We start from the raw sequence: 15,628 nt of genomic DNA on the forward strand, positions 1-15,628 counted from the left end.
TTTTCACAGAGAGGTTTTTTATGACTGCAAACAAATAGCGTGACTGTTAGCATGCTGATGTTCTGTTAACTTGATTTATTTTTGTAAATATGTATGTGTTTGAATGATTTGGACATGGGTTAACGATGTAGTATATTTTCCAGTTGTGATTACATGATGCAGTTCATGTGTTATAACCCTTGTGTTGCGTTTGTGTAAGACGGGCTGACACTCCAACGCCTTGATTTGGAGGGGTCGCCACGCCTTCCCCTCCAGAAACTGTCGTTGCGCTAAGGGGCGGTAAAGGGGAAGGCAACCCATGCGCGCAGCGATAAGAGAGACGGTTCAGATTTAACTTTTCCCCCTATAGAAGCCCTACCCACAAAATTACCAATTTTCTCCTGCAAGAATTTGACTAGGAATTTTTCATTTTATAATGACTTGTAGTGATTATAATAATGATGTACAGATTCATAAATTATATTTTGAATCAACAAACATGGCACAAAATTAATTTTCGTCTTTTTACGTAAAAAATATGATAAATAAGCAGATCAATATACTAAAATATATATATATATATATATATTAAGTGATACAAGTGTTTTTAAATACTGAGACAGATGAATAAGTAAATACTATTTTCATAAATATTTAGGTTTTCATAGTACTTATTGCCCCAAGAAATGAAGTTTCATAAATATTTATGTTTTCATAGTACTTATTGCCACAAGAAATGAAGCTAACATTTGCATTGCAGATGCTGTGGGTAAAGTATTGTGGCATAGGTTATAAGCATGGAAGCTAGGGCAGAGAAGTTTTGTTGGAAGCTTTTAGCAGTATACAAACTTTTAACATACACACACAAACAAAACTTCCACATTTACTAACAAGAGAACAGAGATGAAGAGAGAAAGAGAAACATAAACACACTTCTGTGGTTAATGCCCCTTTCCTGATTGTGACTGGCCTTGTAAAAGCGACATCAACACTAAAAACAACGATGCCACATTTCCAAAGAGACACTTCTTTAACCCGACAATGTTGATTCTGATAGCAGTTTCGAGAATAGGCATTTCAATGTTCTCTAACACTCGTTGCTCTAGAGGAATTATTCCAAAGCGTCAAGAACCAGGCCTCTGTTCCGTCCAAACAGCCACACTGCTCTCTCTCACTCCCTCCCAACTAGAAGTTTGTTCTGAGAGGGGTAGAGCGCATTTAACAAAGGGGAATCCTCGTACAGATACTAAATTGTCATCTTTCTTACGTTTGTTAAAATGAAGCTGTATTTTCACTATACATACAGAGAAGAGTATGACTCTACCACGTACACACAATAGTTAAAATTAAAATTGCATTGTCCATTTAAGCTGTATGTACATAAAACAGGAAAGAGACAGCAAAGTTCTTTTGACTAAATTTTAAAACTCTTAGTGCAGTTAGTGCTAAATATTAATACATTTAACAGAAAAATACTAATTCCTGTGTTTCGAAATTTATACAACAGTCCTTTTTCAAGGCTTTTGAAAAGATGTTTAGTTATATGTTAGAGAAGGGCAAAAATTGTAATATGTTCAGCTTTCACATTAAGCTACATGCTTTAGTAATCTTGCTATTGTATTAGTATTATTAATTTTTCCTAACAAGCAGCGACAGTTGTGCAACTTGATAAATATTTCCCTCATTGTGCTCACTTAGTGGGTGGTCTGCAGAAACTGCTGATAGAGCACCGTTTAACACTCTCAAATGTATCAATGGAATAACATTAATGTTATGTGTTCGACAAGAATTTACGTTTTTATCTATTAAATACACCAAAAATCTCTTGCAATCAGTTCACAGGTGCTATTTTTTCCATAAATACTTCCTAAAACGCATAAGACACATAATTTGTTTACATTAAACACAATAAAAGTAAAACTATATTTCGGCACACTAAAATCAAATGAGACTTACCAAAAAAAAAAGCTAAACTAGCAAAATCGTTGTACCAGTGTGTAAGATTCACAAATTCACCATGTGTTTTCTTTCCAACAAGATAATTAAATCTGCTAAATAAAAATTAATAATTCCCTTAGCCCAGTTTCCAGTTATCCAACTATCACTGATTCATTTGGCAATATATTAGTGCGAAGGCGGTAGACTTCGAAGTCACAGAGACAGTCAGACGCCGCTGCGCAGCGGCACGTAGCGCACCGGTTCCTGTCTCCTCTGGATCAGGAAGGCCTGCAGGATGCAGAACGAGGAGGCTGACAGGAGCACCACCAACAGCAGGAACATGGTGTTCCAGGAGTAGGCATCAGACACAAACCCCACCAGCGGTCCCTCAATCACGCCCCCGAGGCTGCCGAAGCCGTTCACCAGCCCGGCGACGGCCGCGCCGGAGTTCCTGCCGTCGCGCTCGCCCACGGCCACCGCCACGGAGCCCCCCAGGAGGGCGTCCGGCCCGCACACGCAGAACCCCGTCACCAGGAGCCACGCCCCGTTGTGCACGGGCCCCCGGCCGGCCGTGAAGAGAAAGGCGAGCACGGAGAAGGAGCTGGCCACGACGGCCAGCCAGGTGTGCAGGAGCGAGGCGTGCCTGTCGGCCACGAGGCCCAGCAGCACGCTGCCCACGATCCCGCCCACGTCGAACAGCGAGATGAGCAGCCCCGCGGTGGCCGCCGACTGCCCCAGGGCCTGCATCAGGTACACGGGCAGCCACAGGTACACGGCGTAGCGCACCAGCTTCAGCGACAGCATCGCGAAGGCCAGCTGGGGGACGACGGGCAGGCACCACAGCCGGGCGAGCGACAGCTCCGTCCTGGCGGCGCCGGCGGCGGTCTTGCCCGGCACGGCCACGCCCAGGTCCCTGGGCAGTCTCAGCAGCGGCCAGGCCAGCAGCGCCAGGCCCGTGGCCGCGACGGCCGGCGGGAGGAACACCAGTCGCCAGCCGTACGTGGCGTGCAGGTAGGAGGCGAGAGCCGTCGCCGCGATGCTGCCCCCGTACACAGACGTGGAGACGAGGCCGAACACCGTGTTGAGCAGGTGGTCGGGGAACCAGGCGGAGAGGCACTTGCAGCAGGCGGGCCACACGGGCGCCTGGGCCGCTCCGCTGGCGGCCAGCAGCGCCAGCAGCACGCCGTACCGGCTCCACCAGCCGAAGGTCAGCACGGAGAGGCCCGCCAGGAACAGGCACGCCGTGACCGTGCAGCGCGGGCTGGCGACGTCGGCGACGCGGCTGCAGCACATCTGCACCAGCGCGTACGGCAGCAGGATGGCGGTGTCGAAGCAGCCCAGCTGCAGCCTGCTGAGCGACAGGTCGCGACCCAGGTCGCCCTTCACCACGCCCAGCGGCTTGCGCAGGAGGTACGTGGTCGCGTACAGGAGCCACACGCTCGCAAACACCACGCCCTGGCGCACTTCCAGGCGTGACATTGCTGCCGGTTACACTCGCCTATTACAGGTGTTTAAACTTTTCACAGGAACACTGACAATGCACTGTTGAGATAAATTCACATAAACTTTGACTACGTTAATGCAGCAGGTCGGTGGAAGGTGCCAGAGCAGTTCTCTCACTGAGGTTACTTCCAGGAGTCGTAGAGGCCGGAGAGCACGCCCTGTGCCACCACGTCTGGCAGGCTGCAGCACGCCTCGCTCTCCAAGTACGGGTCGCTCTCGTACGTGTAGACGCCCCGGTGTTCTATGACCGGCTCCACAGGCACGTCGCTGGCACACCTGGAACAAACATGCTACGTCAGCTAGCGCAGGGCTGCTCTGGAGCTGATATCGCCCGGAAAACACGACCACTGGGGATGCAAGGGTGCAAAAGGCGAAAGTGTATTTTTTTATTTTTTAGATGTAGCTGGGCATTGGCATACCAGTCTTGTTGCTACACACATATCTTTAGCTCTTTAACCTTGTTTCTTTTTTATCTCCTGATCTTACTCTGCAGCCAATTAATAATACAATGTATATATAAAAATTTATTTTATGCTTAACCAATTTAGGTATATCTTACACCAAAATTATTTAATTTTATGGGAAGCCCACTACGTTTGTGTTTCACTTTCAATGGTGAGAGATTCTAATACAATTTTATTTAGACTTTTTGAATAATTTTTACAGATTTTTATTGGAAACAATTCTATTAAATTAACACAACTGCTGCCAAAACGATTGTTTATGTTTAATAATAGAAAAAGTTACAAACGTTTCCATAGCAATGCTTGGAAATTCAGTGCTGCCAACTGTCTTTCCAAAATACTTCTAATGTAAAATGAGCATCACTGAACATGCACATGAAACTAAATTTAATTTTCAAGTTCACATCACCAAAGTTTTGGTTCACGGCCGTATGGTTTAACGTGGCAGGTGGCAGAAAAAAAAGTAGGTAGTTTACAATGGCAAATGAAGCTGCCGTGACCACATGCAGTAACGTTTATTAAATAAAATTCACACTATTTTCTTTTAACTTTTATTGTTCCATCTAAACATTGCTGGTTGTTTACTATTAAATGCTGTGCTGTTGCAACGTAATGCGGGAAATGCTTTCCCTTAAAGCGGGAAAGTAGGCAATGCATTTATAGTAAGAGATAATTGTGGTGCAAGTGAAAAATATATGTTAATCACCCGAATTCGTAAATCCTGGGTACGTAAAAATGAGGTTTTACTGCAGGTTAAAAATTATAAATAAATGTCCAATTTCTTTATATTTTGTTACGTTGTGTAGAAAATTAATTTTGCAAGCATACAAAAACAATGAAAGAATTGATCACAGTTGATTCCAAAACCATTGTATTCTGAATTCAACGTTTCTAGTGGAATCGATGGAACGGACAGATTCTGGAATCAGAATCGACCCACGACTACTTTCAAGTCATGCATTATCGCCAGATTTCTTTTCACTCGGCCAAACATTTGTTTTTACTTATTTTCAAAAAAACCAAACATCTCAAACCAAATACAGTACACTCCCGATTATCCGCGAAATTTAAGTGGCAGGGCCACCGCGGATAGTGAAAATAGCGGATAATCCGCAAAAGAGCCGAAAAGGAGAAAAAAAAGGAAGAAAAAGAAAAAAAAAGGAAACATTAATTTCAACTTAAAAATCTAAACATTTGTGTACATTAAAAGTTACAATAAACAGTAACATTTTTTTTTTAATAATGCTAAAATTTTAGTATATTACTGAATAATTAACATATAATACATTTCAGTAATGTAAACATAAAAGTGCTCAACCATATACGAATAGAAACAAAGTGCGACAGAGACAAAAACAGCAACTCGTGCCAGCGCCTACTGCGTGAGTTCCGAGAAGGCCTGTGGCGTTTTACATGCATGCTGCACACAACGCACTCGTCAGTAAGAGTTCAAAAGTTGCTCACTTGTAATGAAATAGAGATTCACATGTGTGGTGTATTTTTTTCGTAGCATGCACAGACAACATGCGAGGCTCGGGCGGGCACTCACTCCTCGGTCTCGTCGCCCGGCGGGGGGAGCCCCAGGAAGGCGAGCACCTGGGCACGGCCCGGGCCGGCGCGCAGCACGGCGCGCAGGTACTGCTCCAGGCACTGCCTGCGTCGCTCCAGCACCTTGCGCTGGCAGCTGCGCACGCGCTTGGGCGGGAACAGCGGCGTCGCCAGGTGCTTCCTCAGCTGCCAACAGCACGCGCGCGCGCCGACTGACTCAGCCCTTGTGGCACGCCGTCTCCCTACGGCACAGCTTCCGTCTAACCGCACAAGGTGCCGAGTGCCACTTCTCGAAATAAATACTTATTTATTTATTTTGATTTTATTTCATTCGTTTGGTGTAGTAAAGTAACATGCCTTCTCTTACACTGAACCACTTCATATGACATGTAAAAAAAAAAAAAAAGTAATAGAAAACCAACATAAAATACCACTTAGGGTGGTATTCCAAGACGTTTCAGTAAGGTAGCGAATATGCACTGCCTTGTTGGGCAACTGCCGTACCCTAACTCTCGGGCCATATTCCAAAACGTGTCCTAACTGAACCCCTGTAAGGTATCAGATCGGCAGCCGTTTTAATAAACGAGGACTTGTGCGAGGCTATAAACAGTTGTACTTCGTGGAATCCATCGTAATTTTAACTTATTTTTTAGAACTATGGAATTATAATTTGAAATAAAATATATAATTTTGGTTGTACAAGAATAAACGATGAATTTTTGGTCGTATTAATGTTTGCTGTTTTTTAAGATATTAGGGGGGAAAATTGTAATCGTAAAAGTTCCGTTAAATTTCATTAAAAAGGAAAATATATATATATTCAGTTATGGATCAAATCGGCAACAGATAGGACACCAAAAATCAGTGCCCTAAAAATAAGGGACTGGCCGTGTCCTATTTTGTACTTGGAATATGGTTAGGGTACAGGTATTGCATATTCGACACCTAAACCCTTATTTTTGTGTCTTGGAATACGGCCCTTAGTGTACGTTCTACCGTAAACGTTGTAAAATGGTACTTAAAACCTTCTGCTGTGGCCACCTTTCACTACATAATCTTTCCAAGTAAATTTTTTGTCATTACCTTTCTGTGCAATATATATTATACACTTTATCTGCTATTTGTAAAGGTTACACCAATGTTAAAAATAAAAATTTTGGCCATACTCTTAGCATCCAAGTCACTTAATAGTAGTTCATGTTCATGTGTTGACATAACTGGTAATGCATAGCTACAAACATTACTATCATCCTATTTTTGAAATATTTCTTCCTAAATATATGGACAGCAAAAAAAAAATACAACACAGTGATGAAAACAGATCATAATTGGCTGATTCCTTAATTTATTAAAAATGTTGCAATTATCTTTGAGGCCAAAACTTATTTTTCAGGCATTGCAGGTTACCTACACTGGGACATAACTTGTTGCATTATAAAAAAATCTACTATTTTTTGTACTTGTTATTTTTATCAATAAAACAAACTCAACACACATAAGGGTTTTACAACCTCCAATAGTGCCAGCAGAGAGATATTAAGGTGCTACATATAAAGTGTTTCAACTGAGCTAGTGATACCTAGGTATTTGATCAGGAACTTTTATTCAGCAAGCCAGTAGAAAATACTTCTTCAGAATAAAAAAACATGGAAGACATCATTGTAGCAGAAAAAAAAAACCCTGCTACCTCAAAAGCATGGTCTGCATTTCTAGCTTTACCAAAGAATCCTGCGGAAAATTGTCACAGTACGACCTTAATATAGGATGTGGTAGAAGACACAAAGTTTTGTCAGATCTCCACAACTTAACTACACGCACTTCATAAAAAACAATCACACCAGTTTACAATAAAAAATTTTAGTTCAGCGATAAGCAGAACAATGAAATTCTTACCGGAAACAAGAAATTGGTGAGATCAGCCATGAAAAGAAAACACAGACACAAGTGAATCAAACACAAGTATAGTTGCAGCTGCACAGTTCTCTAAGAGTAACTGTCGCCGAGAGCAACCAAATGCCACCAACCAGTCGGCATACAGAGGAAATGGGCACACAGATGGCCATATCACTCTTATCTCACAGATAGCTCGGTGAAAGCAGAACCTTCGTTAATGAGTGCTGCATATATTATGTTCGCTAGAATGATGGTGCAATAATATTACTGAAGCATTAGGGAGGTATGTATGGATAAAAAAAAGCTCACTTTTCCCTTGCAAATCACTACTTTGTTAAGGAATGCACAAAAGTGGGCCAAACTAGCAATGCAGAGTTCCCAGCATCTTTCCCAACAACACAGGAGTTGGAAACCTGCTGTGAATAAGAAAAACATTAACCTTTAATTGCTGAATAGATAAAAACATTAACCTTTAATTGCTGAATAGATAAAAACTTCAACATTACTCCTGTTAGAACTGATGAGATATTTACATTAGAATTGACTATTCGTTCTGGGTGATCAACTATTTTTTTTACCAGTTAGTCTGTTACTCTTTACAAATACACTCATTTTATCTTGTATCCAAACTTGAAAACAATAACATTTCTCAAATAAATGCCTTCTTAGTGTTTTCTTTTGGCCAGTAGGACATCAAAAAACAGTGTGTCTCTAAAGTCGGCTAGGGGTTTCGAAAAATTGTAGCTTATAAACTTATTGAGCTGGCTTCATGTGGTATTCAGTAGATCGTAGTTACACTCTCGAGTAGCGTAGCAGTCACTCACCGGGTACGCCATTCCATGCTTCATGATGAAAAGAATTAATTGAAATAAATAATAAATAGACTGGTGTGATATTATAAATATGATTGGTATAGTTTAAATTTAATCAAATTATTCACAAAAAATCTTTTCTTTTGTTAATCCTATATCAGTTTGTATGTTAAAAACTTAAATCTACGTATACATACAGTACAAGTATTAAAGCTCAACACAACCTGTACAAAATGTTGTATGTACAAAAAAATATCAAATTTTATAGTTTTACCAACCTAAAATTTGTATTACGTATATTTAAAGGTAGATTCTGTTTGATCTGGACTTCCGGTCCGCTCCCATTTTGTACTGCACTTGCAAACTAGCCCACCCCTTGACCTTTAAGGGGATTAGACCCCTTCATTTTGGATTTTTCCATCATTTGCTACATATTTAAATTTAAATAATCATCCCAATTTTTGGTATGTCAATGCATAAACTATATATCCCAGACTTTCTATACCTTGTTGCAACCAAATATTTATCAATGGGCTCTATCCTGCGAACAATGGGAAGAAACATCAGGCGGGCGACTACAACTTCCAAGATAATCTCACCAGTTCACAAGTGCCAAAGCTAAGTCTTATGCCATATCAAAACAAAAAAAAATTGGTTGTCTGTAAAGTCGGTTTACAGACGATAGTTTAACGTGACAATGTCATAACAAAACATTGATGAAATGATTGCATACCTTTATGAATAAAATTGAATCATTTTTATTGAATTATCACTATTTTGTATGGATACAAAGAAGGAGTGAAATGAAATCTACAATTTAATTGATAAATTTACTTTTATTTGCACTAATTAATTCAAATATGTTTATTACTTTAATGAAGAGATTATTTTAACAATAACTTTTATACATGTTTTCTATTTAACTTCATAACGGTTCGTTATATACAAAATAAACAGTTCAACGCCGATTGCAAATTTTGATGTTTTTATTATTTTTAAATAGAATGTTGCACAGACGATTTCAAACACTTTCAAAAGAGGTTACTCATTCAGTCCACATACATCTGCCCGTCGAAAATACTGCTGGTAGCTCGCATGATGAGAATTAACAAAAAAAATAGCGTAGATGAAGTCCTTCAGTAATGTTTTACTGCAAGTACACGAAGATGGTGCGACCTGTAACAGGGCCGCACCCAGCGAAAACGAATTCCGCCCCGAGCCAACTGCCGACGAAGGTGGCCGCAATTTCTAATTCATTGTCCGAAAAAAAAAAAAATAAAACAAATTAGGTTGATTTAATATTCGGCCTGGCTCCGACCACCAACGTGAAATTATCTATTAGTACATTACATTATAATTTAGTGAGAAGCCATCGAACGCGACCTACTCGTCCAGCGTTCGACAGACGACTGGTGAAGTCTGGCCACTCTCTTCTCCACGCAGGGAGGAGAAGTCACCTGACCTCACCGACCAATCACACGCACGCTTCATTCATTCTTACAAATACAAGCCAATCAGAGAACAAGTTACACTACATGAAAAAATCTTGTACACATAGAAATCTGGGCTTCCCCTGATCAGTCTCTTTTCAATTTCACATCGAAATCGGGGACTTCCATTCTCGTTCTCTCTCCCACACCGTGAGAGAGCAGTTATCACTCAGTTCCCATGCAGGGGGGGAATTACCGTCTTTATCTCGGTTGGCGGGGAAGCACTGTTCCTTTCTCACCCCCACTTACAGGCCTCTCATGCCTCTCTTTCTAACCATCACACCAGCCCAGACACAGTCCCGTGATTTATAATTATATTACAACACGTTAATAAAAATTAAGAATAATAATTATAATACGAATTACTTTACAAAATTAAACTTATTAAGAAAAACCTGAATAAGTAGGCCTAAACACGTAAAAATCTAGAACAGCGACTTCTTTGTGAAAAATTACATAAAAAATAGTACTGATAGAAAATGTCTAATAAAATAATCAATACCTTCTTAAAAACATAGCAAGTGAAAATAACATATATTAAAAGCCATAACGTCTGATTATACTGTCTTATAATATAAACACCACTCTAAAAACATTGACTTATTTATATTTACCTATACAAAAAGAAGTTTAAAAGAAAATTATTTAATTAGGAGGGCAGGGTCTTGCAACATTACAACTTCTTCCAATCTGTGTTTTTCTGTTAAGGATAGGACGATGATAGGAAAAGTAGGAAACGAATGGGAGTGTTTCAAGATTAATGTGCCTCGAAAAAGTCAAATCGATGGTTGTTCCTATCGAGTGGAAGTAAGATAGATGCGGCGCAAGCGTACAATGAGCATAACGGGACACAGCGTAATGGGACAATGTGTGTTACGGGACACTTTTTCGTGCGTGCAGCCGACGTTCATCAATTTATTAGACGTCACGTAAAAAAAAAATAGCACAGCAGCTTTATCGCAAGTGGTATAAAAATATTTCAAATTGCAAGATGGAGAGACCCAATACCCGTTAAGAATGTTCCGATACTAAAACACTTTCTCGTATCAGGGTAAGCATTGCGGCAGGAGCACTCACCTCTCTGTGCAAACAGTGGAACGCGCTGTACCTCCGCTCGACCTTGTGCAGCTGTCCCGCCTCTACGACCTCGATGACGTACACGTAGTGGGGCTTGCCGGGCGGCTCATCGACCAGGCGGTACTGCGGGATGTATATCTGAGTCATCACATCATCCGCGGCACGCCAACACAGCTGCGCAAAACAATATCCCACTTTGAAACAGCCATACTTTTGACACATCTGCGAGGGTAGATCCACCAAGTTCCTTCAACAATAGTTTAAATAACAGAAAATAAAAACAAAATTAAGAACAAATAAATTTTTTTCTGTAAACTGAAATACTTAAAAAGTACATAGGCTCCTTGTAGCACGTTTAATTCGTTGAAGTGACAAGGCTTTTAATACGGGACATGAAAGAGCCAGCCATCCCTGAAAACGATAACCACAGAACCTTAAGACTGAAATATGCTGGAACGCACAGCGCATGTGGAGTGAACAGAAACAGTGCCTTCGAAACTTCCACCGGCAAAAGTCCACGTTGAACACATACAAATTCAGTTGGGAATCAAATACCAGAATCATTTTGGTAGAAGTGATACAACCATGAACAAAGCTGGCTCCAGTGTCTGTCTGAACATGGCTACCTACACTTGTACAGCAGTAGGTTCAAATAAACTAGGCCTACAAAAAATTACCTTAAAGCCTAACGTAACTGTAAAGGCACCGTAACCATACATCAGCTAAAGCTATTGACAATGGACACAGCAGTACATTCAGGACTGACTGTCTCATGAGAGGGGATTTCTGTGTTCACATTCGTACCAGATTTGTATTGCCAATTTGTTAAAATAATTAGGTATATTGTGTGAATGGGTTTATTTATTTACCACCAAACTAAGCCCTTGGCTGGTTTACAAATGTAATGCAAACTGTACTTGGTAGAAAAATATTTATTAACTAAAACTAATAATGATAGATAACTATGTTGGTTTTCAAGTTTCAGCTCTGTCATGGTGGTAGTGTGTACCGACGTTTCCCTCTCTAATGCCTGCCAATTAGAGGAGGGCTCACCAGAAATTGCCTTCTGTATCAGTCAATCATGTACAGCTTCATCTCATTGGCAAACAATACAAGAGCCTTCTGGAAAACTTCAAACCTGTTAACCCCTAGTAAAGGATTAAATTCCAGTCAAACAACTTGCTGGAATCTACAAAGTCTATTCTACTGTGGCATGGTTAACCTAGGGAGACCGTAAAAAGGGTAACAAAAAAATAAAAAGCACATCAGGGACTACAAACATGAGAACCAATAATCGTCCATAGATGTACATTTATCCATCACAAAATAAAGTGTACATTTGGATAAATTTGAAAACATTGCTAACATAGAGAATTACAGAAAAAGGACTGTCAGCGATGCTATAGAAATATTCAAACACCGAAACATCATCAGTAGAGAAGATGGATATAAGCAGAGTAAAACATGGGGATCACATAGGTAAAAGCAAAACAAGTACCTACCAGCAGAAAGCAAGAGAGAAGCCACTGCCCAACAACCAATGATACAAGGCCATATGTTAACAATCCTGCAAAGGTATGTTTTTCAATTCCAATTATTTTCCCCTTTTTAAACTGCAAATCTGAACCACTCTCCTTCTTGGAGTGCAGGCAGAGTGTACAAAGTATCCACTCATTGCTACCCTTATTTTAAACAATAACCAAACTATAAATACATCAGTAGACAGGTATACCCCTTGCGTTCCCTAATCTGTCACTCAGAGAAGCAGAATGGTGTAGGTAAACTTGAAATTAAAAACAGGGAGGAAATAGTTATGATTTAAAATTACTTTATGTAAGCTTGTTTATAAACATAAGCAAAAACCCTAAAATACAATTAATTTTTTTTTAAGTATATAAACTTGACAACTACCATAAATCACGAAACTCAAAAATGTTGGCAATATGGTAATTAAAAAATACACTTTAAGGAAATATCTAGTAGCATTAAGAAAAACCTACTAGCTTTTTATTCTTCATACATAGGTAAATACAGTATAGGAAACTAGAACCATCAGTATATCTGTATATATGTATGAAACTTCTAAATAAGAAATGGTGTAAAAAAAGAAAACTGCAGAAAAAATTTATGTGTACCTCACATGTTGATATCTGGGTTTTATCCGACATACTTACCATCTTCAACCTGCAACCGGGTTTCCACTTAGTGGCAAGGAGTCATCCCCCTTACTTCTGTGTCCCAAACCCTTAAGCTTTCTCCTTCGTTTCCTCGCCCCTCTCATTAGCAATACCTTCCCCTCCTGTATCTCCCACAAATGGTCTCCTTCATCTGTGTACCCTTGGTCCCACCTCCTCGCCTGTACTGTTTCCCACCCCAGCTCTAGGTCGGCCCAGATACCCTTCATCCCTTCCTTCAGCAGCCCTTTATCAACGTATACCTTGCTCCCTTGTTTCTTCCCAAGTTCACTTTTGCACACATATGCTTCATTATCCGTATCTCTCTCCCACGGAAAGCACCTTACCCTTCTTACTAGCACAAAATGTAATGATCTGCTCCAGTATCTTGTTCAGTGTCCCTCTAAACCCTTGATTCCTACCCTCACATCATGCCCTTCAAAATTTTCAACAGTTTGTCTTGTCCTTTAGCATGTCTAGCCTAACCCATAAACCAAGGCCTAGCCTTTACCATCTGGGTGGCTGTGTTAAGGGATTTACAACACTTTACGTCCACAAACTTATGACAATGATGAACACTTACTCTTTAAATACTGAAGATTTGTGGGAAAATCAAGCCTGCGTTTCCACAAAACCAATAAATATTTATGTTCGCAAACAGACGACGGTGAAGAAAAAACACACTGCTGTGCAAAAAGTAAATAAAGCTTGATTCACAACATACAACTTACCTATGTAACTTTCTGTAGCAGCAGTCATGCAAGCACGTAAACACGTAACCTACAAAACTAAACAAATTAGCCCAGTAATTTTTTTTATTAATATTGTAATTTATTTATTTCAAACAATTGTATAATATAATTCAAATACCAGGAATCGTTTGTCACAACAGAAATGTCAGTGTATGGGGGTATATTTTAAATAAAATAAAATCAAATATAAAATTAATATGAAGTCAATTTTTTTTTTGTTTGAAATAGGAGAAAAAGTCAAAGACTCAGCCACTAAATAGGTCAAGTGCGTGCACAAATACCATAAAAGTAAATAAAAGGGACACTACGAATGGAATTGCAGCAGTGAATTTATTCAGGTGTTTACGTTCGTTGTCACGTACATAGCTACGTATTATTCAAAGTATAGAGTAAATAAAAAAAAATATAAGATTATTTATTTATGAACAGAGATAAGTAAATGGACCAGATGGAACATAACCAATACTTCTTGAAGCTGGCATTCACTAAGCAATATGGCGTCTATGTAGCTGAGAAATTGTTTACATGAACAGCTGTTTTAATTTAAACAACAAACAAACACACACGTGTTGTTATACTTCTAAAACCATTAATATAATGATTTTGGATGGTTAATTAGGTTAGTATAGCATAATTAAAAAAATTGGGAGATTGTGTTAATGGTTTGTTAGTTCAGGATAGCTACATATTAAATTAGAAATTCTTAAACAACCATTAAAAGGATTTGACAGTATTTTTAATGTAGCTGTACTAACCTAACATAACCAACCATCCACAATTATGTAAAGTAGGTATTTATAATGTAGCTAACATAATCTAATCGACCATTAGTTATCATGAGTTGATCTAAACAAACATGCACGGACACACTACAAAAATAAATAAATACGAAGGCCGCACCAATGTACAGGTATGTTAATAATTATTCATAAACAGTGATATCTCCTAAACGAGTTGGAATTTCTTATTTCCACAAAATGTGTTAAATAGAGGAATTTTGCAGCACGAAATAAAAGTATTGCCGATTTTTTCATTTTTTTTTTTCATAAAAACATGTGTCACGAATTGTCACTGTCTGCAGCTATGAACTTCTTTACTATTTGATTAGGGATGCAAACGATACATCGATGATTTCAAAACATCGATGTATCGTTCATAAAACATCGATGTAGCATCGATGTTTTGAAGAGCGATACATCGCCGAAAAAGTCCAAAAACATCGACATCGTTCATCATTAAAATTACCCTAGTTTTTTTATAATATTTTGGCTATCATTTCATGAATTTTATTGAATATATAATATATAATATATTTAGTTTTTAAGATACAATTTTTTTAACTGTCTATACTTACTATAAAAACCTGCATTTTTAAGTAGGCATCAAAAATATTTTAAATACTGAACTATTTGGTTTATTTCAGTATCAATTTTTTTCCAGTACTTTAAGATGTGTAAAATCATTTGGAAAAATAAATACCGTTAAAAAAATTTGTTTACATAAGAATTTTCTTTTAAATTTTGAAAAATATAGGGGGAAAGCAGCGAGACTTTATGGACAATTTCATAGCTTGTTGTACGTACATTCTATTGATTGGAACCGATACGGTCTCGCTAGCTCTATCGAGAAAAAATGAATGTTACATTTTAAACCTGCACATACACTTCATGCTTTTTTCCTATTTTCTTTTTTCAATTGCTTTTAATACAAATAAATAAAATATGATGCCAAAATTATTAGATAACTATCAACTTAATGAAATTTAATTTAGTATGTTGGTACTGCTATTAAATTGCCACTGGACTAGGTCTGTGCGAATATTTGAATACGAATAATAAACTATTCATATTCGATTGATCTGGAATACTAACACTCCGAAATAACAAATATTCGATTGTTACGAATACTTGACATAGCATATCTCGTTAGTTTGTCATATATCAACATTCAGAGCAGATAGTAAGTCATTTGTGCGTTATAAATACCCTTTCTTGATAT

The 15,628-nt window shown here is 38.9% G+C and overlaps 2 protein-coding genes across 3 annotated transcripts; both read right to left on the reverse strand.

Moving 5' to 3' along the window:
* Positions 1 to 666: 666 nt before the first annotated feature.
* Positions 667 to 3,401, reverse strand: LOC134532605 (uncharacterized). Its single transcript, XM_063369182.1, has one exon. It carries the CDS (start codon positions 3,394 to 3,396, stop codon positions 2,143 to 2,145), a length of 1,254 nt encoding a protein of 417 aa, XP_063225252.1. The 5' UTR covers positions 3,397 to 3,401; the 3' UTR covers positions 667 to 2,142.
* Positions 3,402 to 3,496: 95 nt separating this feature from the next.
* Positions 3,497 to 13,854, reverse strand: LOC134532606 (sorting nexin-24-like). Of its 2 annotated transcripts, none has more exons than XM_063369184.1 (4): positions 13,610 to 13,854; positions 10,705 to 10,878; positions 5,434 to 5,618; positions 3,497 to 3,696 (listed from the first exon to the last, which is right to left on the reverse strand). In XM_063369184.1, the coding sequence occupies exons 2-4, from the start codon at positions 10,849 to 10,851 to the stop codon at positions 3,543 to 3,545; spliced, it is 486 nt and encodes a 161-aa protein (XP_063225254.1). In that variant the 5' UTR covers positions 10,852 to 10,878; positions 13,610 to 13,854; the 3' UTR covers positions 3,497 to 3,542. The 2 variants fall into 2 exon arrangements, with proteins under 2 accessions (XP_063225254.1, XP_063225255.1); XM_063369185.1 differs by lacking the exon at positions 13,610 to 13,854 and adding an exon at positions 13,462 to 13,555.
* Between the last annotated feature and the right edge of the window lie 1,774 nt (positions 13,855 to 15,628).

The sequence above is a fragment of the Bacillus rossius genome, chromosome 6, assembly GCF_032445375.1.
Source record: "Bacillus rossius redtenbacheri isolate Brsri chromosome 6, Brsri_v3, whole genome shotgun sequence".
Lineage (NCBI taxonomy): Eukaryota > Metazoa > Arthropoda > Insecta > Phasmatodea > Bacillidae > Bacillus > Bacillus rossius.